This window comes from Phyllostomus discolor, chromosome 7 (genome assembly GCF_004126475.2).
Source record: "Phyllostomus discolor isolate MPI-MPIP mPhyDis1 chromosome 7, mPhyDis1.pri.v3, whole genome shotgun sequence".
Classification (NCBI taxonomy): Eukaryota; Metazoa; Chordata; class Mammalia; order Chiroptera; family Phyllostomidae; genus Phyllostomus; species Phyllostomus discolor.
The window spans coordinates 62,038,499-62,062,064 of NC_040909.2; the positions used below are offsets into that span (position 1 = coordinate 62,038,499).

The 23,566-nt window shown below is 36.7% G+C and overlaps 1 protein-coding gene across 1 annotated transcript in view; it reads left to right on the top strand.

The window, feature by feature from the left end:
- TAFA1 (TAFA chemokine like family member 1) overlaps positions 1-23,566 on the top strand; it is a 674,509-nt gene that overhangs the window by 529,522 nt on the left and 121,421 nt on the right. The window contains exon 3 of the mRNA XM_028518816.2: positions 8,205-8,345. Within this exon, the coding sequence (XP_028374617.1) occupies positions 8,205-8,345 (141 nt within the window). The remainder of the gene's footprint in view (positions 1-8,204; positions 8,346-23,566) is intronic.

Below are 23,566 nucleotides of genomic sequence, written 5' to 3' on the forward strand. Positions count from 1 at the left end.
TTTGTAGCCCCTATAAGGTAGCCCTGGACTGGGCACTGGTAAAGGCTGAACCTGGCCTTTACCAGAGCCTTTCCCCCAAAACCCCAGAACCAATACACCTGGTGGCTGGCTTCAAACAACACAAGAAGACTGCCCAGTTAGTGCCACAAACATCACACTCAACAGGTAGACTCAATAGGCACCAGAGCTCACTAAAATGAATCCTGCTCTATAGGGTCAGCTATCACATAAAAGCTTGCTGCTGTAGTCATGGTCAGTCCTGACAGCCAGTCAGGCTGAGGGTCAATCCCACCCATCGACATGCCAACAACAATCAAGAATCAACAACAATAAAAGAGAACACACAAAGTGCACCCCTGGAGCACTGGGCTCAGGTGACTAGGGAGATTGCATCACTGTGTCCCATAGGAAACTTACTATATAAGACCACTCCTCTAATAATGGGAGACATAATGGCTCTAGCTAATACATAGAAACTTAGGGAGGCAGCCAAAATGAGAAGATAAAAAAAAGTGCCCCAAATGAAAGAACATGGCAAAACTTCAGAAAAGGAACTAAACAAAATGGAGACAAGAAACCTACCAGATGAAAAGTCCCAAGCACAGTTGATAGGAAGGCTCAATGAACTTCAAAGAATAGATGATCTCAGTGGGAACTTCAACAAAGAAATATCAAACATAAAAAAAAGAGATAGAAAGCATAAAAATGAACTAGTCCAAAATGAAAATACAATAACTGAAATTAATAATATAATAAATGGAAGCAATAGCAGCTTAGGTAAAGCAGAGGCTCAAATCCATGAAGGTAGTAGAAAACACCCAAGTGGAATGAAAAAAAAAGAATTAAAAAAAAATGAGCATAGTTTAGGAAAATCTACGACAACTTGAAGTGTAACAACATCATTGGGGTCCCCAAAGGAAAAGGGAGAGAGTAAGAGATTGAAAACCTATTAGAAGAAACGATAACAAAAAAAAAACTTTCCTAAGAAGATGCATACCAGTAAATACAAGTCTAGAAAGCACAGAGTCCCACACCAAGATGCATCATAATTAAAATGCCAAGGGTTAAAGACAAAGATAAAATCTTAAAGGTAGCAAGAGAAAAGAAATTACCTACAAGGAAGCTCCCATAACACTTCCAGCTGATTTCTCACAGAATCTTTGCAGTGCAAAAGGTATTGGCATGAAATATGAAAAGTGATGAAAAGCAAGGAACTACAACCTAGATTACTCTATCCAGCAAGGCTGTCACTTAAAATTGAAGCTTCCCAGACAAGGAACAGGCTAAAAGAATTAATCACTACTAAATCATTTTTACAGGAAATGTTATAGGGACATTTTTCAGAAAGAAAAAATAAAAGATATGAATAAGAAAATATCACAAAGAAAAAAATTCTCACCAACAAATCCAGTAGATCTACCAATACTAGATAAGATCTTCCAGTACTACCTTTGTACTAAAACTAGTACAAAGGTTAAAAAAGGAAATGTGGGAAGATCACACATAATTTCAACAGTAAATTAAAGGATCCACACAAATACACACATAAAGGAGGTAAAAATTAATGACAAAAACATAAATATGGAGGGGGTGAGTAAAAATGATACTAATTTTCAAGTCACCATCAACTTAAAATAGACTAATACAGATGTAGCTTGGTATATAAAAAGCACGTGGAAAACACAAACCAAGGTGTACAAAAGATATATAAGAAATAAAGAAAAAAGCATCCAAAAACAACACTACAGAAAATCATCAACAAATAAGAGCAGAGATTAAGATTATAGAAACGAAACAGAGAACAACTACAAAACAATCAGAAAACAATGAATAAAATGGCAATAACTGTATATCTATAATTATTTTCAATGTAAGTGGATTAATTGCTCTAATTGAAAAGAACTGAATAAAGAGGATATGGTACAACTTCCATCCAAGATGGAGGCATAGGTAGATACACTTTGCCTCCTCCAACAATCAAAAGAAGAACAACAAATTTAAAAACAAAAAAATAACCAGAACTGCCAGAAAATCAAAATACATGGAAGTCTGACAACAAAGGAGTTAATGAAAAAAGAGCCTTCTAGACCTATAGGAGGCGGGGAGATGGACAGCTGGGATGGAAAGCACACATGGCAAGGTTTACCTAAGCTGGTGGACCAGGGAGAGCAAGGCAGCAGCTGGCTAACTGGGCAGTCCTATATTTGCATGCAGATAAACCAGTGGGAACAACTGGGGAGCAAGACATACCATGCAACCCAGGGTTCCAGTGCTGAGAAATATAGCTTCAACACCTTTGACTGTAAAAACCTGTGGGGGTTGCAGGAGTGGGAGAAACTCCCAGCCTCACTGGGGAGTTTGTTGGAGAAACCCACAGGGTCCTAGAATGGGCACAAACCCACCCACTTGGGAATCAGCACAAGAAGGGCTCAATTTGCTTATGGGTAGTGGAGGAAGTGACTGAAAGCTGGTTGAGAGCTGAGCAAGTGGAATTGTTCCCTCTCAGACCCTTTCCCCACATACAGCACCACAACACAGTGATATGGATCTGCCCTGGTGAATACCTAAGGTTCCATTTCTTACTACATAACAGGTGCACTGAGACAAAAAAAAATATTGCCTAAATGAAAGAACAGATCAAAGGTCCAGAAAAAATACAACTAAGCAATGAAGAGATAGCTAATCTATCAGATGTAGAGTTCAAAACACTAGTAATCAGGATGCTCACAGAACTGGTTGAGTATCATCAGAAAATAGAGGAAAAAGTAAAGGCTATGAAAAGTGAAATAAAGGAAACTGTACAGGGAACCAACAATAAAGAGAAGGAAACCAGGACTCAAATCAATGGTTTGGAGCAGAAGGAATAAATAAACAATCAGAATAGAATGAAAAAACAAAAATTCAAAAAAAAATGAGGAGAAGCTTAGGAACCTCAGGGACAACTTTAAATGTTCCAACATGTGAATCTTAGGAGTGCCAGAAGGAGAAGAACAAGAGCAAGAAATTGAAAACTTATTTGAAAATATAATAAAGAAGAACTTCCCCAATCTGGCAAAGGAAATTGACTTCCAGGAAGTCCAGGAAGCTCAGAGAGTCCCAAAGAATTTGGACTCAAGGAAGCACACACCAAGGCACATCATAATTACATTACCCAAGATTAGAAATAAAGAGAGGATCTTAAAAGCAGTAAGAGAAAAGAAAAAAGTTACATACAAAGTTGTTCCCTTAAGACTATCAGCTGTTATCTCAAAAGAAACCTTGCAAGCAAGAAGGGACTGGAAAGAAGTATTCAAAGTCATGAAAGGCAAGGACCTGCATCCAAGATTATTCTATCCAGCAAAGCTTTCATTTAGAATGGAAGAACTGATAAAGTGCTTCCTAGATGAGGTCAAGTTAAAGGAGTCCATCAGCACCAAGCCCTTATTATATGAAATGTTAAAAGGACTCACCTAAGAAAAAGATAAAAAATATGAACAGTAAAGTGACAATTAAATCAACAAACCTAAAAGAACAAACAAACAAAAAAAAACTAAGCAAACAACTAGAATAGGAACAGAATCACAAAAATAGAGATCACATGGAGGGATATCAGCAGGGAGCAGGAGGGAAGAATGGGGAAAAAGGTGCAGTGAATAAGAAGCATAAATGGTAGATACAAAATAGACAGGGATAGTTTAAGAATAGTATATGAAATGGAGAAGCCAAGGAACTTATATGTATGGCCTATGGACATGACCTAAAGTTGGGGAATGATAGTGGGAGGGGGGTGTGCATGGAGAGGAATAAAGGGTAGAAAAAATGGGACAACTGTAATAGCACAATCAATAAAATATATTTTAAAAAGGAAAAATCCCTTTTAAAAAGGTGTGTTAAATATGTACAATGGAATTGCACTCAGTCAGAAATATGAAATTTTATCATTGTGACAACATAAACGGACTTAGAAGATATTATGCTGAGTGAAATAGGTCAGATAGAGAAAGATAAATATCATATTGTTTCTCTAAATGTGGAATTTTAAAAAACAAAATAAAATGAAAAAAATAAAACAGAAACAAACTCATAGATACAGAGAACAGATGGTTTCCAGACGAAAAGAAACTTGAGGAGGTGGGTAAAAGGTGAAGGGATTAAGAAGTACAAATTGGCAGTTACAAAAGAGTCGTGAGGATGTAAATTACAGCATAAGTAATACAGTCAATTATATTGTAATATCTATGTATGGTGTCAGTGGGTGGAAAACCTATTGGGGGGGTCATTTTGTAAATTATACAAATGTGTAATAACTGTGCTACACACCTGAAACTAATAAAACATTGAATATCAACTTTAATTTAAAAAATTAATATTTGATAAAATTAAGTAAGTAAACAAACCCTGACAGGCTCTGAAGAGAAATGACTGATTCTAGGATTAGGTTAGGACATAAACAAGGTAAACTTGGAGTGTCTTGTAAGGCAAGAAAGTAAGGAAGTGCTCAAAACAAGGAGGGAAGGGCTATACACAGAAACTACCTGAAGAAGCCCACACTGGCCAAAGTTAGGATATTTTGAGCAACATAATAAATGTAATAGTAATGGGTTCTCACCCAAAGTATCAATATAAAATAAATACCCATGAGTCCACATCAATATAAACTGAAAAGGGAAATAAAATGAGAGAGAAGGGATACATATGCTATGCAGAATTCCTAATAATTTTAGTAGATACACCACCCTCAAGGAAGTAGAGCATAAGTGCCCACTTCTTGAGTAAGGGCTGTACACGGTGATTTCCTGCCAAAAAGGACTATGTGGCAAAGGACAGGATTAGGGATAAAAAAGTACCTTTGCAGTGAAGAAATTTAACAAATGATCAAGGTCAATATCAACAGTGATAAGTCATGTTGACAGCATGTACCCTTGAAGTGATGGCACTTTACCTCTGTGATCTTCCTCCAAAAACACATAACCTCAGTCTAAACATGAGAAAAGCATCAAATGAGTCCCATTTGATAGACATTGTATAAAATACCTGTCCAATACTTCCCAGAACTGTCAAAGTCATAAAAAGGAAGGAAAGTCTGAGAAACTAGCACAGCCAAAAGTGATGTAAGGAGATAAGAACTAAATGTAATGTGGTATTATATATGGCATCTTGGAATAGGAAAGGACATTAGGTAAAAGCAAAGTAAATCCCAATTAAAGCATAAACTTTACTTATAATAGTGTATTTGCATTGGTTCAAATTTAGCACACTAATATTGTATTAGATGTTAATATTAGAGGAATAAAAATAGGAAATAATAGCATGCAGCATATATGGAAACTCAGAACTATCTTCATCAGCTTTCTATAAATCTAAAACTGTTCTATAATTAAAATTCTGATTTAATAAATATGTCCCAGCCTTTCATGTTAGTTAAATGCTTCTCCTCATCTTCCCCTGTTGAAGCCCTATCCTATCTTTCAACTCAATATTTAAGAAGCCTTCCTAACTCTTCAAAAATGAATGGGTCTTCTCTTCCACCTATGCCACCAGAACCTGGTGCTTATACTATGTTGTTCATTTTTATTCTTTGTTATTATTTCATTCATTCAAACAATAGTTAGAGTACCTATACCAGTTTTTAACAATAGGCCTGTGGGGAGAAAAGCAACAACCTTGACCCTGACCAAGCTTATGATTTGCCTGGGGTCACAGGTGATGTGGTATTGGCCTGCAATGTCCAAGGTGTTATGGATGAGATGAGATCAATTCACACAGAATACCACGTCCTGTGGAGGAAAAGGGACGGCATGGCTACTCTCGAGAGAGAAGAGTGCCTCGACCCTTGCCTTGAAAAGCTTTTATTGGATTTCTAATAGCATATATCAAAGAAGGTTTTCATTTGTTATACTTAGGTTTACTTTAGGTAATTTTTACAGATAACAACAGAAGGGATGTTACTGATTACTTCTTATAGATTAACAAGGAAAAAATGTTGCAAATGCAAGGGAACCATAAGAGTAACAGGTCTGGTTACAATTCAATCCTTAGGAGAATTAACACAGACTTTGGGAAATTACTTTAAAGATATGTAGTAAGCATTTGCTGCCTGAACTCAGGATGAGAGAGTTTTAGCAAGAGCAAGTCGCAAAGCAGCCTAGTTATAATGCAGGCCTGATTTCCCACGGGAGAACTTTTCTGCAGGCATGGTCCTTCGTGCCAACTCACTCCCCACTGGTTTCCACATGGGTGCTGAGCTACATTTTCATGCTTTGTGAAGTGTCTCACTCCCTCTACACACAGGCCTTACAATTGTGCAAGGAAATTTCAGAGAATGAGAAGTGGTGCCAGTGAAGGTATGTTTTCTAAGGAACTGACCTTTGTGTTTCGTTCAAAGGAAAGTTAACTGGGTTAATGTGTTTGAGCCTAGGGTGGAGTGTGGAGGGATAAGAGGGAGGAGAGAGTATTTGAGGAAAAATTGTATTTGCAGTTTCTGCTGCAGAAAGTAGGGTGGCATCCCCAAAGAAATACATCAATGTGACTGGGTATTATTACTATAGGTAGCATATATGGCCACTTTATGCCAGTCTCAGTGCTAATCCCTATTCATGCGATATCTTGGTTTACACCCACACTATCCTATTAAGCAGGTTTATTATTGTTCGTATTTACAGATGAGGAAACTGAGGTACCCAGAATATAACTGACAGAGCTGAGATTCAGACTAAACCAAGCTGGTTCAAAAGCCTAAATTCTTCCCCCACCCCTTCCACCATTGATGGAGGCAGGATTAGTCCACTTTAAGTTAAAAATTCTTGTGTTTCTATTATATTAAACCAGGGTTTCTCAGACTCAGTGCTATTGACATTTGGGACAGATAATTATTTGTTGTAGGAGGCTGTCTTGTGCATTGTGAGAAGTTTAACAGCATCCTTGGCCTCTGCTCATTCGATGCTAGTAGCACCCACCTTTTACCAGTAATGAGGATTAAAGATGTCTCCAGATTTTGCCAAATATTAGTGGGAAGGATGAATAGCCAGAACATCCCAGGCCTCACACTGCTCTGAGAAACACCACATTACATTGAAGTTCTCAGGACAGGATGGAGCTGCCTTCAGTCTCCCTCCTGCCTTCTTCCCTCCTTCCTCTCCTTTTTATCAATGTTTCCAAGTGCTCCCATGTAGGGGCTGGATATACATTCTTTAGAGTTTATAACAGTAACTTGTATGTAGTGAGTTGGTTACTTAGAAAATGCTTGCTGCATTTCTTCCAACTGAATCCTAAATGCCAAGAATCATAAATGTTATGGGCTGATTCTTGTCAAATAAAAAACAGTTTCCCTGAATGAAAAAATTTATGTTGGGAAAGTTCATTTCTGGTTGCTGGTCCCTTGGGGTCTCTTTTGTGTCCCTGGAGAACTGCCTCAGCAGATGTCCTGCAGTCTGGAAAGACACACCTGACTTCTCACCAAACCTCTAGACAAATGCAGCAGTGCACCTATGAAGAACTCAGTGGAGAGTGGCATACATCATTAGGTTGCCAATAAATGATGATAAATGCATGGCTGACCCATAACAATTAAGTGAAGCCATAGGCCTTGGTCTCTAGTTTGAGGTGCCATTTAAAGCACATGCTTACTTGCTTCAGTGATTATTTCTATCATTTCTGGAAGGGATCAGAATTTGGAAAATGACTCCCAGTTAGATTTTCTATTTAGCCCCATTTGAAAATGGGCAGACAGCGGGAGGGAGAGCTAAATCCTGGGCAGTTTTCCTGCTTCTGCAGGACTACATTACTGGAGGGTCAGGTGCTTGTCATTAATGGGAGATCAGAGAATTGTAAATCAAAGTTAACATCAGAGTGAGCTCCCAAAATATAATGTACTTAAATCAAGTATTGTCTTTATTTTATGGCAGCTCCAGGCATGCATGGGGCCACTGCATCAGCCCTAAATCATCCCTCTTGAGGGCTCCTCACAGGTACCTTCATTGCATGAGGAGTGTAGTGTTATAATACCCATTGTCTTTGCCAAGATCACACAGACCTGGTGTAAAATACATGTTATACATACACATTATAAACAGAGGGTGTGAGAAAATCCCATAGGAATTAGACCTCATGGACACTATTTCTGTCATTTCTTTCACTTTCCCCAACCCTTCCACACATATCTCCACAGGCCTAAATGGCTGCTGAATTATCTCTAAACAGATTCCCTATTCTTTCTTTCTTGCCAGAAGGAGGGACATGTGAAGTGATAGCAGCGCACAGATGTTGTAATAAGAACCGCATTGAGGAGCGGTCACAAACAGTCAAGTGCTCCTGTTTACCTGGGAAAGTGGCCGGAACAACCAGAAACCGGCCTTCTTGTGTCGATGGTAAGTAGGTGATTTTAAATCTCTCTTTAAGTGTTCATCATCCATAATATATATTTTTGTTTCATGTAAATACAGTTCAGGATAATGAACGAGGCATATCCAAAGTGCTGAAAAGTTACACAAAGGCCAACCCTCAGAATAGATTTTGAATTCTTATCTCTCTGGCTTTTGGATTTTTAAATAGCTCTATTTTAATGTTTTTTAGAGAAGAAATATGAGGGTCTAGCTCATGTGGGAAATGATTTTGGATTGAGCTTATATATAATGATGATGTTGAATGGTAGTTAAAGAAAAAAACACCTGACATTCATTTAACACATTTAATTTAATGAGCATTTACTATATTCCAGCCACTGCTGAGATACTTCACATATACTCATAATAGAAGTACTCCAAGCACTGTCCTAAATACTTCTCACGCATTAGCTTACATAACAAATGGCTATGTAACAAATTATGACCCCCTCTCAACTTAGCAGCTTTAAACAGCAAACATTATCTCAATTTCTGTGGGTCAATAATCCAACTTCTCTGGGTGTTTCTGGCTCAGGTCTCTCATGTGGTTGCAGTCAAGATCTGCCTGGTGCTGGAATATGGTTTTAACATGGTTCACTCACATGACTGTTGGCAGGTGGCTTCAGTTCCTTGCTACAGGGACTTCTCCATAGAAGCTTGGTATTCTAACAACATGGCATCTAGCTTCCCCCAAAGTGAGTGATGCCAAAGAACACAATGACTTTTTCCTTCATGATTTAAGTTTAAAATTTACACTTCACTGTTTTCATGATACCCCATTGGTTATACAAGTCAGTCCTAACTGTTCAGTATGGGAATGGACTATTGGGCTTGAAAACCAGGAAACAGAGATCATTGGGCCAGAAACACTTGTCCTTAATTTTAAACATCAAGAAACTGAAGCTTAGAAGGGTTAAGTAACATTTCATTGGTGCCATGGCTGGTAAGGCATAGCTCAACTAACTCTTGATTCCAGAGTCACTGGTTCTAGGAATAGTGTCTTGAACACCAACTTTAAAATAATTATATATCCTATATCAAACAGTGAGGCTAAGGTTCAAATGGACCATAAATTTCTCCTCCCATTTTTATATTTTATAATTTTAGAGCCAGGTGTGAATTGATCTTCAAACTCTTCAGTAAGAAAATCAGGACTCAGAGAAATGAGTCATGCTCAGGTCACACAGCATCCCAGTCAACACGATGAGGCATCTCCAGTGTAGGCAAGGCAGACAGCTAGGCCAGAAAAACCATTTCACCATCCTATAGAAGAGAACTCTTGGCCTGGAAACCAACAAACATTATAAAACCATGACATTTTCTCATGTTCTTTGCCAAAGAAAGCACTGAGTCTGTTAACTATAAATCTCCATTTTGTTTCCAGTTCATTTTTATCTTTAATGATCTAGAAATAGAATTATCATAAAGATTTGGAAGCAAGACAAAAAGAGCAATGAAATTTCCTTGCTGACAGAGGAGAAATGGCAACTGGCCCTAAGGTCTGTGAAAGGCTAAGCCACATAATGGTAATATTTTATCTCTCAGAACAGTTTTGTTTGACTTTAGAAACTCTGAACCCTTTAGTGTGTAGGTTCAGGCAAGAGAGCTATTAGTCTCTATCTTCCAAGTGAAAGTCAATAAAGTGTAGCGTGTTCTATAATCTCAAACTGATTGTATATAGTTTCCTTGAATTCACTGGCATGCATATTGTTATGATCAATTGATTTAATGGCTGCAATCTCTACATGCAAATTAAATATAAAGTATATATAAATTAATATTTCTAGCATAGTTACTAATATCATGAACTATAAAATTAGACTGCCATGACCTTGGGCAAGTTACATTTGTTTTTAACCTGTTTCCTTGTCTAAACATTGGGATAATAATTGTTTCTACTTCATGAGATTGTGATAAGGATTAAAGATACCATGTGTACAATGTGTTTTGCATAATGTCTGGTTCCCATTAAGTGCTTGCTAAATGATTATATATATTTCCTATTTTACTAATACATGTTGGTAATGCTTAGAAAAAGACATTGTTTTATGAAGTTCTGCTTTATATTAATTCAACACACTAGCATTTTAGTCAACGTCTTTTCTTGGAAATGCTTCTATCTTAGATATAGCTAATGACATATTCAGGAATACATGTTCATTATATGAATCTTGAGAACTGAAGAAGTACATCTAGACATAAAAATCAGCCATGACATTGTTTTTCAAACAATGAATTGCTTTGTAAGCTAACATGCACACATCTGTCCAGGCTTAACCTCTCTTTAAAGAGAAGCTCACATACTTAGTATTTTATTGAACTAAAATATTACAGTACTGTCCTATCAACAGCCTGTTTCACTTATTAAATGATGAGCATTTACCAACTTAATACATAATCTTTTAACATTATTGCTAATAACCACATAGGATTTCAGAGTTGGGTACCCCACCATTTATCTAACTATCCCCTTCACTTTGGCACATACACATTTTGTGCATTTCCCTTTCTCAGCCCAGAATGGATAGAAACCAGCTTCTGTCCTTGACAGCAGTTGACAACCCATGAACCACATTTGTCCTAAACATATTCTGTCATGAATATTGCATTTCTCATAGTAAGTGTCCCAATGGCTCTTATTTGTTTTCCTCTAAAATTACCAATCAGTGACAATTTCCACAGTGTTTTTAAAAGCAGAGGAACAGCAATGATTTTAAAATAATCATATATTGGATTGTTTTATGGTTCATAAAGAGAACATATTACTTAAAATGGGACATAAATTCTTCAGTACAGTCTTAGCAACTTATTTAAAAGTATGATATGTGATATTTGGAGAAATTTTTAACTACTGGATTTTAGTTTTAAAATGATGTTGCTTAATAACTGAAAATATCAAAATGAATACTTAATGTAAATTTGAAGAAATTCATTATAAATGTTTAAAAAAGCATTATACTCTTAGAGTTGTGTCTAGCACTATTAAGAAGGAATATGTCATTATGCTTTAATTCACACCTCATTGTGTTTTATTAATTATTCTATAACCCAAACTGGGGGTGGGGAAACACCTTACTCAATATCTTTGGTTGAGATCAATGAAAAATATAATCCACAGCCTTTAAGTAATATCCAATTACAGTTGACCCCTGAACAATGCTAGGGTTAGAGCACCCCCCCTCAACCCTATGTAGTTGAAAGCCCACATATAATTTTTAACTCTACATTCTGCCCTTCACTTCTGTGGATTTGACAAGAACACTGTTTTTGATACTCAGTTGGAAGCCATGGTTGAGAATGCAAAACATTCTTTTTGATCTGTGGCTGATTGAACCCTCAGATGCAAAACCCATAGATATGAAGGGCTGACAATAAATCCATATAAGTGAATTGATGCAGTTCAAACCAGTGCTGTTCACAGGTCAATTGTACTTTCCAGGGACTAATTTTAAAATAAAATAAAGGCTCATAAATAAAAGATGTTGATTGAAAACATAATTATTTACTTAATGGAAGAATTTTTCCAAGCTGATATGTAAAACAAACAAAAATGAATTACTAGGAGGCTTGTTAAAAATTGTTTTATTATTCTAATTGATCTGTAATGACATAAAAAGAGTATCAATATCAACATTTAAAAATAATGGAATACAATTAACAACAACAATGATAACAATAACAAAAATAATGGCTAACTTTTTAAAAAGATTTTATTTATTTATTTTTAGGGAGAAGGGAAGAAAAGGAGAAAGGGAGGGAGAGAAGGATCGATGTGTGAGAGAATTGAACCAGTGAGCTTTCAGACTGCAAGCTGACACTCAGTCCAGTGAGCCACACCAGTCAGGACAGCTAACATTTTCTTGAAACTTCCCATGTACCACTTTTCGAACTCCTACAAGTCTGTGCATTTATTTAATTCTAACTCCAACAGCATAAGGTATATTCTCCCATTATTCCATTTTACCCTTCAGGAAACTAAGGTACAAAGATTTGGAAACTTGATCAAAATCACTCAGCCAGTAGTGGCAGAGACTGATGGGCTAACCAACTCCAGGGCCTCCCGTTATTAATCAAAGGCAAACCAGGATCTAACATAATCAGATGTTATATTCCAAAGGCTTTAGGAAAAGGAAGAAAGTTTATCCATGTGGATACCTAAGAAAATATCCATACTTTGAGCAAAACCTGCCCCTTCTCTTTTTGTGGCTTAAACATGGTTTATTGGCTGTGACTTGTGTGGTTCAGTTGGTTGGACAATGTCCAGCCAGGAGAAAAGTCGCTAGTTCGATTCCCTGTCAGGGAATATGTCTAGGTTGCAGGTTTGGTTCCCAGTCAGGGTGCATGCAAGAGGTAATCAATTGATGTTTCTCTCTCATGTCAGTGCTTCTCTCCTCATTTTCCCTCCCTTCTCCTCTCTCTGAAAATAAATAAATAAAATCTTTTAAAAAAGATGCTTTATTGATTGTCTTTCCTAAGGTCATTGTCATTGAGTAATTAGAATTATTTTGTAAATAATGGCTTCAGTTTTATAGAATAATTGAAGCTTCATTATGTAAGGCATGGGGGATAAATGACGTTCCTGGAGAATTTTTCATTCAATTTTTCTCTAGGGTTTATTCTCATGTAATTCATATCTATTCCTAACTTACAGAAATCTGTAAGAAAAAAATATTACAACTACTGGTCATTAAAAGGGGGTTTGTTTTTGTGTGTGCATGGTAGATTTTAGTATCAATCTGATTAAGAGAAATCTCACCAGATAAGTTCATAGACCTTTCTTTACCATTCAGTATAAATTATGACCATTTTAATGACTCTGATTGTTAGCAAACTTTACTTGGTGTTCTTGTTTTTAATACTGGGTTACCAACTAGAGGAAACAGCCAAAAGATACCAGCTTATGGTACAGAACTTTCTAATTTTCACAGGTATAGAAACCTCAGATTTTTGTTTTTAACTATTAGGGTACAGATAACATAATTGGCTATTTCTGTGAAGGAAAAAAAACACAACATATCAAAATACTTTTCTCCATGCTCATCACACTTAGCCTTTAAGATTAGAGCAAAAAAAGACAGAGAAAAAGATATACAAGACTCAACCCAGGAAGACAAACAGACTTATAGGGAAGGAGGCAGACAGACACTGCCATAGAGAGATATGGGAAGGAGAGCTCAGAAAGAAAAGCAACAATAGAGAGATAAAAGAATACACACTTAGAAGGAATACTAAGACGTCTATCCACAGAACTGCTTCATTCATTTTACCAAACAGCTATTTGTATTCAGTCTCACAGTTTACAACTGAATTTAACTAAATATGTTTATTTAGTAGATTGAGACTCTAACTTTTTCGTGTTGCATTATATAGATTCCAGAACCAGAATCTGCAAAACTTGTTTCCGGAGATTGCTCTTTTGGAAAATACATGATAAAATTTTCTTGACCATATACTATCAAATTCCTCAGAGAGGTATAGTATAGTGGAGAAAAAGTTCTGAGACTTGGAGGAAACTTAAAATTCAGCAACAGTTTTCAGTCACAAAATATATATGACAAATGTGGCATATTATAGTTCTTTCTTAGCCTTCCAAAACATGGTAGTATATTCAAGGTTCTAAGAAGTTCTACAGACAAAAATCTTGTTAAACTTTTACCTAGTATCTCCCAGATATTTTTTGTTTCCATTTCTAAAATTTTATTTTTTAATTATAGTTTGCATTCAATATTATTTTGTGTTCACTTCAGTTGTGCAGCCCAGTGATTAGACAATCAGATATTTTATAAAGTGTTCCCCCTGATATTTCAGGTACACATTTTTGATGATGGAAACTTTTTCTATGCCATACTTAATCACATCCTGCAGACCCAGGGTTCTGTGAATTAGACTTTTGGGCCACACTGGTATAGACTACATGAATTACATTTTTGTTTTTGTCACTCAGAGCTTTTTCTAGTTCTTCCGAGACCCCCACCAATACTCTCATATCTTAATTACCAGAAGGAAAAACCATTACCATATTTCTGTGTATCTTACAGAAAATACCTATATACATGCAGGCTTATAGATGCCTACACATAAACTTGATAAATCAAATTGGTGTCATTTTATATAAAATGGTCTAAACTTGTTTTGTTTTTTGTTTGTTTTTAGTATAAGGCAATATCTTAAATAGTTCCCTCATTCAGTGAATGGCTGGTAAACATGGAGAAAATGCTCAACACCACTCAATGGAAGAAATGTAAATTAAACACTAAAATGCAGTGTTTCATCAATCTAATAGGCGAAGATAAGAAGTTTGGTAATCCCCAGTATTAAGGAGGGGAGAAAAATTACATGTAAGTCATATTTAGTGATAAGTGGCTTACAAACTCAATTATTTAGCCACTTTTCTTTATTTGGTTCACTGAAAGAGAAGATAAATACAATTTTTTTAATGAGACTGGATATTTGGGGAACATAATATAAATCACATGCATTATATATACTTGCAATGACTTTATGTAGCACTAGTTTTTGGACATACAATTCCTTACATTTCCTCAACAGCATCAGGTTAATTAATCTCAATATCATCTAGGAATTCCAAAGATTTTTATGTCATTTCAGTGGGAAAACTATATATTAAAGCATATTTAGCGCACCTACTTGGGCCTAACTAAATACAGTAAGTTCCATCATAAGCCCATCTGTGTAGCCACTTGGGAGGTAGAAAATTCTCTGCACAAATGTTTGTCACTGTGTGTTTTTCATGTGTGTGTATGATCATGCCACAGCACACACAAACCTTGTCACTTATCTAGCTGTAATGTACTTGGTTACAATAATTCAAAACTCATCAACAAAAAACATCCCTAAAGTAGCTCCAAAGTCATTGGTTGCCATTTATTTCCAAGGAGCTCAAGTGTTTTCAAAAACCTGTTCTTGTTTGATCTGAGAGCACTTTTATTCAATTCTTTTTTTATTCAAAAATGGGGTAAATGTTACTCTAAATCTAAGGATTCAGCTCCCCATCCCTCTATCTGGACTCCAGGCTAGATAAGAAAAGATTTCAGGGTCCTGTGTTATTAATGTGCTGTCCCTATGAATAAGGAACAAGGCTTCTGAATTATTTCACGCTTCTAGGAAAATCTATAACCCTGTCCTGCAATAGCACTGGAAGCTGCTGAGGATATCAGTACATTTCTATATGGAAGATTCTGATAATTCATCTCAGGGAATGGTGAAACTATGCCCCCTTTTGAGGCCTATGTAGAAAGTTATGAGGTTGAATATTATTTTGAAAAACTAATGGTGTGTTTCTCCATCCTCTCAAGATCCTTGAATTTTTGAGGGTCTATTTCAAGCCAAAGCAACAAAACATGAATCATCCACTAACAAAAAAACAGAGTCCCAAATATTTGGTGTTTAATTGCTAAAGCCATTTAAAGACTTAGACATAAAATTGAAGAATTTCCTTTTCCTACCTGCAGGCTCATATTAGTCACAGCATCCATTATGATGTTGCAAGCTGAGGGAGGATGAGAAAGAAAGGGCCCCATGAGTAGGAGAAGTGTGGTCCACTGGAGCAAAGGTTATCTTCCACTATTATCAGAGAGATGTGTCAACTCTTGTAGGCCCACCGCTCCATCTCCCAGCCAAGAGAGCACTATATATTATAGCTCAACACACCCTCTTCATGTTCTTTTGGGTGCCTTCCAAATAAACCATCCATGAACAGCATCTAGCATATGGCTCACTGATTGTCCAACAGAGATCATAACCACCATTGTCTTGAGGCCTCCTTAGCACTCCATCCTGAATAGATGACCCTAAACACTTGTGAAACTCAGGAAGCAAGAGAAGAGCCCTGGTCTCCTTAATGGGTGGGATGGGCATAGAAAGAAAATTTCATGTACCAATTACACAAGAACAGATGGAATTAAGATCTCGTACTGACCTAGGACATTGGTGGAATATTCTCACTTTCTCTAACCCACCTATTTCACCTATAATCCCAAATGTTATTTGACATTGTCATTATTGCAATATTTTAAAATGTTAGTGATAAGAGTCAATGGACTAAATTTTAATGCCAACTAATATTACTTAGGCTGATCAAATGACTGAGTGATTAAACTACTACTCATTCAAAGGAAGGTCACATTCCTTCAAATTTAGAATTGCTTACACATGCCAACTTAAAAGTTGTCATTAATGATCTCCTTTGTTACTATAAAATAATTTTGTTTTATGATTAATGCTCTTATCAACATTCTTCAGGATGTAAGGAACCTAAATTTTCTCAATAGTGGCTCAAGATAAAAGAGAAGTTATTGTGAGAATATATTAGGGTCACAAAATCCAGCAGCAGTGATTTCTCAGAGCAGGCCTCTAGGCAGCTGAAACTGGGCCAGGCCATGTGTGTTCACCATGGTTCTGTCTCACAGTCAATGCCACTTTTCATCTTGGGTTCCCTCTAGATGTCTGCCTCACTCTCTTTTCTCTACAAACTGAGAGGATTAAGTCTGTCCATGTCAGCTGGCAATTGTCTTCCCAACTGTATGGGACAATGGTTAAAATACTATGTTAAAACTGCTAATTATACTGATTTATAATTATTAAGCTCTTACGACATGCTGACTTTGTATATTGTGTGTATTATTACTTCAGTCCATTTTTTACAACAGCAGTCTTATAAGATAGGTACTATTAATACCCCATTTTTTAGAGGAGGAATCTGATGCCTTTGAGAGTTTATTTCTTCCAGGCCATGGTGATAGTATATCTGGGACACAAAATGAGGAATTTCTAGACCTGATGGGTAGAAGATAGCCTCAGAAGCATGTGTAGGAAAGGTTCAGGGAAGCTGTTCACTTTTTGTATTCCCTTCTTTGAAGGACACCACCATTCAGGTATGCTAGACTCTTACTTAAGCATCCCCTTCAGCACACACCATCATCATCCATGTCCCATATAGCTCAAACCATTCAATCTCTCACTGTCTCCTAATCCTAATACTTCAATAATCTAAACACTTATCTAATTAAAATGTGTTCTCAGCACCCCATCTGACTCTGACTTTATTTCCCAACTTGTATCACTAATTCCATAGGTCCTCCCTCAACCTACCATGACTAAAGCTAATATATGCCCTCCTCTGCATCTCAGCAACACCCTGAACAGCATTTATCATAACTTGCCAAAATTACTGTAATATGTTGTTGACTTATAATCTTTTTTCCAAGGCGACTCACCCATTCATTCATTTATTGAACAATTATTTTCAGGGAACTGATTGTGTGCCAGAAATTATGCCAAAAACTTGATCACATGATAAGCACAGATAGCCTCTTGCACCCATGGAGCCTACAATTCAGCAGGAGAGACATTAATATAATTAGACATAAAGATATACAAGTAGAAACTACACTTCAAAAGGAAAAGAACTCAATCATTGAAAAGGAAATAATAACAGAATCTGAAGGAGGCTGGGAGCTGCAACTTCTGTGAAGAAGTGACAGGGGTCTGAGTTGTGAGGCATGACTCAAGCTAGATGGTGAAGAACATTCCAGGAAGAACAGTTTGGGGGGGAAGCCTTGGGCTTTGATTGAGAATTTGAGAGAAAGCCACTGTGGCTGAAACCCAAAGAACAGTAAGATCATATTGAAGAGGGGGCTTAAAAGATTCTGGAGCCAAGCAATAGTGTTGTGGGTGAGCTGAGTATCTCTAGTTCCTACTATAGTTTTTAAAACTCATGAGAAATGCTAAAAATACTTTGAAAAGGCAGCAACACAGGGATCTGCTGTGAAAAATTGGATGGTAAGTTAACTTGGAATTTTATGAGTGAGGAGACAGTATTGAGAGTCCTCTACTGAGAAAAAAACTCCCTGTCTGGTGTCTCAAAACAGATTTGAAAGCATTATGCTAATGTTTCATATGATGCCAAAGCAAATCAAATCAAATTGCCTTTTTGATATTATTGCTTCCATACACACCATTAATCACATGGTTGCTGTCTCCTGAACATCTCATGCTCTCAATGAGATGGGCTTCTTTTCTATTCAGAAGTGAAGATATTGGGAACAAATATCATCTTCTAATGCCAGTCCAAGTAAGAGAAATCACTCATTTTTCACTATTGGCACACTCCCAAGCATCTCTGAGACTGAAAGATCCCATATAGATGATGGGTTTTAGAAAGAAACAAGGAGGGTGAATTTTATTGAAGATTAGGTACAGATTGGCTTGCCCCTGGCTTTGGTCTTCTCTCAGCCTTTACGTGAGGGCTGCCCATGAGGGCTGCCATTTCTCTTCTTACCATAGACACTCTCTGGAGGTAATTTTGCTCATTTATTCTCATGGTTTAAGAGACCCAAACAGCTCCTATTGAACTTAATCTGTACCTCCAAACTCCATGTCCTTGATTCAGGTAAGTATTGGGCATCTCATTTTTTGTTTCTCAAAGAACACATAACTCAGTATTTTCTAAATGGAGCACACATTTTTACCAGCCTTGCCATTCAGGCATGGTTCCCACATCAGTGAATGGCACTTGCATGGCAATGAACTAAATCTTTGTTTCCCCAAAATCTATATGATGAGATTCTAACCCCTAGGTGATAGCCTTAGGAGGGTCATTTGGGAAGTTATTAGGTCATGAGGATGGAACTCTCATGAATGGGATTAGTTCCCTTCTGAAAGAGACCCCAGGGAACTCCCTCTGCTGTTTGAGGATACAATGGCAAGTCAGCAGTCTATAGCCAGTAAGAGAGCCTTGACCAGAACCTGGATGGATTCAGTGTCCAACTGTGAGAAATAAAATTTGGCCCCTTATAATACACCCAGTCTATGATGATTTGTTATGGTGATCTGAAAGGGCTAAGACATACATCTACTCCTTATTGCAGCCAGCCTCTTGGGAAACAACTTTGCCTCTTATCACTTCCTGGTGGCCCACATCTGTTCTATCAACAGACTTCTTTGATTCTGCAGCCCAAACATCTTTCTAATCTTTTCTACTTTTTCTATCCCTGCCTCCAACAACCAAGCTCAAGCCATTGTAATCCCTTGTGTTTATTCTAAAAAATCTCCCTTTCTTATTGCCTGAAGTCTTCATCATATGTGGCCTCCAGAAACTAATGTAAGTCCTCTTGATGTATGCTACTACTGTGTTTTGTTCTTCCTTTCTTGCAACATAATTATCACTTTCAATTATGTCATGATAGTATTTTCACTACTGTACAACAGATGGTACATGAAGGTCTTGCCTCAGTACCTAATACAACACAAGGCACAGATGCTCAAATATTTCATACCTTTTGCACCTAAGTGGTGAAGTTAGACAAATTTGTTTTCCAATCTCAGCTTTAGTATGATTCTAACCCTCAGTATCTACTTCTGAAAAACAGAGATTATAAGAAAACAACTTCATAGTGTGATCATGAAGACAATTTGAGGAAATGCATGTGAAATATAACACAGAATTAGTTCTTAATAAATATTAGCTCTAATAGTTGAAGGACTTGTATGAGATTAAAATTTGGTGAACCATCTTGAGGGTGTCTACATGTCACATGGAGAAAAAAAAGACAACACAGTAACATCTCCCAAATTTACACATGAACATGTGTTATTTAAGCTAACAGGATATTCTTGTGGCTTAAGTATACTACAAGTTCAAATAAATATCACACTCTAATTTTCCTGTGGTAAAAGCAGAGGAAAGATGACATCCTTTTACTGGGTGGAACCCATCAAAAAACAGGTGCTTTTTAACTTTATATGAGGAATAATAATCACTATCAATAAACTAAATTGGTGATTAATTCTTTTAAACATCCATACTACATGAAATAAATAAACTTAAGTTTTTATGTTTATCACTTTTGATTTGAAGGTGTTGTGTGCTGTGGTCACTTGTAGTTGGTATGGGCTAAGTTAGGTTCATAGCAATTAAAGTAGTCTGTATCCTCTTCTAGCTCTGACCTTATTACAAAACAAGACTCACTAGAAGATAACATAATATTCTCAGCTGCTACTTACAAGAAATGAAGCATAAAGAATCCAACCATATAAATTCATCAGAATCTGCACTTAAAATGTAAACTATGTTAAGGAGGTTACTATTACTTTCCCTTTCCTTGTGTTCATATGCTAAAATTTTTATTCCATTTTAATGCAAACATGAAAGGAGACCTCACACAGAAGTGTGTCACATCCTGCCTGTTACTTAGGTTTTGGATGGAGACAAAATATATAAGGATGAGTTTATATGGAACTTCTGGTCAAAAGTGGAATGATTCAATATGCTCAATGACTTTTCAGATGGGAAATCCTACAAATGGCCTCATCAGCCTACAGACTGACTAACAGAATCTTGGTATGTCTTTCAGAGTTAACACCCTTTGTCTAAAACTTGTCATTTTTGAGACTTTTATCTTGCAGAATCTGTAACATTCAGAGAGTCATGTGTAATGCTAGTTCCTATCTAAACTGAAAATGGTACATAAAATGGGTCTAAAAAATACCCAAATCAGAAAATTCATTCCACAAATACTGACCCACCCTCTTTAATGCTGAGTATTAGATACACAGTAGCCAGGAGTACATAGTCCCCACTTTAATGATTATGAGGTTCAGGAGAGATGACAGGAAAATGAGTGATTCCAGAAATGTGGTGGAATTTGTGCTGTGATAGGAACAGTGCAGGGTGCTCTGAGAACAGAGGTGAGGGTGGCCATGGTATGGAGAACTATGGTGGCTTTCCCAGCAGAGTTAGCATCCACACTGAAAGTCTATATAACCAGCAACAAAAATAATAGAATGTTTGAGACAGAAGGGAACAGTGTATGCAAACATCCAGGGTTAAGGAAGAACTGACAGCCATTCAGTGTGCTTGTATGGAGAAGAGCTGGAGTAGTTTTAGAAAAAGATAAGAATGAAGTGGTCATGTGGGTGAGCTCACACAGCACCCCGGTAACCATTAGGAGGTGCTGGGACTCTGCCTGGGAGCAATAGAATAGGGCATTGCAGGGTTTGGTACCAATAAATAACATAGTTTAATTTACCCTAGAGTATATCACTGCCTCGCTAAGATTTTTAAAACCCACTTCTATTATAACTGCTGTTCACTGAACTTTGAACCATAATCCTAATGAAAAGAGAGAGTAAGTCCAAGAAGTGCCAGAAAAGATTTAGGTCAATTCTGATATTTAGGTAAGTGCCCAGACAGCAAAAGTATATTACAGTTTTGTTGGCAATAACTCAGAGTGAAGATTATGCAAGAGAAAAATACCTAAATACCTCCCATAAGAAATCCTAACATCTAATTAGCTATATGATTGGAAAGCAAGCCCTTCATTGTGTATATTCAGAAGGTATAGGAAGCCTTTTCAAGGTTCTATAAGAAAACTGTTGGTAATGTATCAGGATCACTATGGCAAGGGGAGAGTAGACTCCTGTAAAAGAGAAAAAATGAGAATGGCTGGAATTGAGATATTTTCACCATGAAAAGAAGAGTCACTTCATGCCAGGCAGATTAAAGAATACAATGAATCTTCGCCCAGCTGCACAGCAGCATCACCCAGGGATATTCTTAAAAATATCAAGATGTTGAACATGCCCCTAGGTATTTTTATTTAATTGGTCAAGGATGGGCCTGGCATTTTCATTTTTTAGAACTCCACAAGAAACAGTAAAGTGTAACCAGATTTTAGAACCAAAGATGTGATGCCCAAAAGCAAAGCCCTGTAAGTTGGAACTACAGCTCTTTCTGGAAATGGAATTATATTTTTGTCTTTTAATTTCCCATTTGTAAACATTCCATAAATGTTGGCCTATCTGGATACATCCAACACAACAAAATAAAGATAAAATATAATAGACATATGAAAAGATGTTCACTGTCACTAATCACCAGAGAAACACCAATTTAATCCACAATGGAATGTCATTTTAAGCCTGTCAGAGTGTCTATCATCAATAAATCAACAAACAACAAATACTGATGAGAAAGGGGAACATTTTTGCACTATTGGTGGGAATGCAGACTGGTGCAACCATTGTGGAAAGCAGTATGGTGATACCTCAAAAAATTAAAGATGGATCTGCCTTTTCACCCAGTGACCCCACTTCTGGGAATATATCCAAAGGAACCCAAAGCAATAATTTGAAATAACATAAGAACCCCTATAATCATTGCAGCATTATCTACAATTGCCAAGATATGGAAGCAGCCAAATGTCTTTCATCAGATGAGTTGATAAAAAAAACTATGGGACATTCACACAATGGAATATTACTCAACCATAAAAAAGAAGTAAATTTTATGCTTTGCCACAGTATGGATGGATCTGGAGGACATTATGCTAACTGAAATAAGCCAGTTGTAGAAAGACAAATACTATATGATTTAACTCATATGTGGACTCTAAGGAAAAAACTGAACTAACAATCAAAATAGAGACACACTCGTAGATAGAGAGTAGGATGACACCTAGAAGGGGTGAGGGGTAGGGAGTGGGAGGATCAAGCAAAAAGGAAAAATGACTCATGCACATGGACAACAGTGTGGCAATTGCAGGGAGGAGGGGAGTGTAAGGGCATTAAACGGTAATGGAAAAATGCAGTAAAAAGTTAAAATATTTAAAAAATATAATATAAACATAAAAGGAATTTAGCTCTTATCTGCCCTAAGTTTCCTCATCTGTAAATGAGAAAAAAATATTCTACCTGATAGGTTCAGTGAAAGTGGAGGAATTTGCAAATACCTGGCAGATAACTACTCCTTAAATGTAAGCTATTGTTCTTAACCCAGGTATAGTTAATAGGAGATACAAGCATAGAGAGATGAAAATCACAATGAAAATTTCAAGGGCACCATTAGTTTGCCTGGTGCCTCAGAGAATAATAGGAAAAAAACATTTAGTAAGGCAAAATTGGGCCAAATTGCTTTCTTGCATTCTAGATTAATGTTTAAATTTGAGCCAAGTGTTCATTAACTGATCGTCTAATAACGTAGGTCCCAAATGTGAAGAAAACAGGTGTACATTGTACAAAATAGAATAAATTACAAGATTGCTGAGAGTTGATTCTAAAACTTTGGCTCTGATTTAAATTTAACACAAATGTAGAACAAACACATGTCTCTTTGAAAAGTTAAAATTAAATAATCATAGAGCTTCAACAATAAACAACAAATCACCAGGTGTTAATAATCTCTGGTT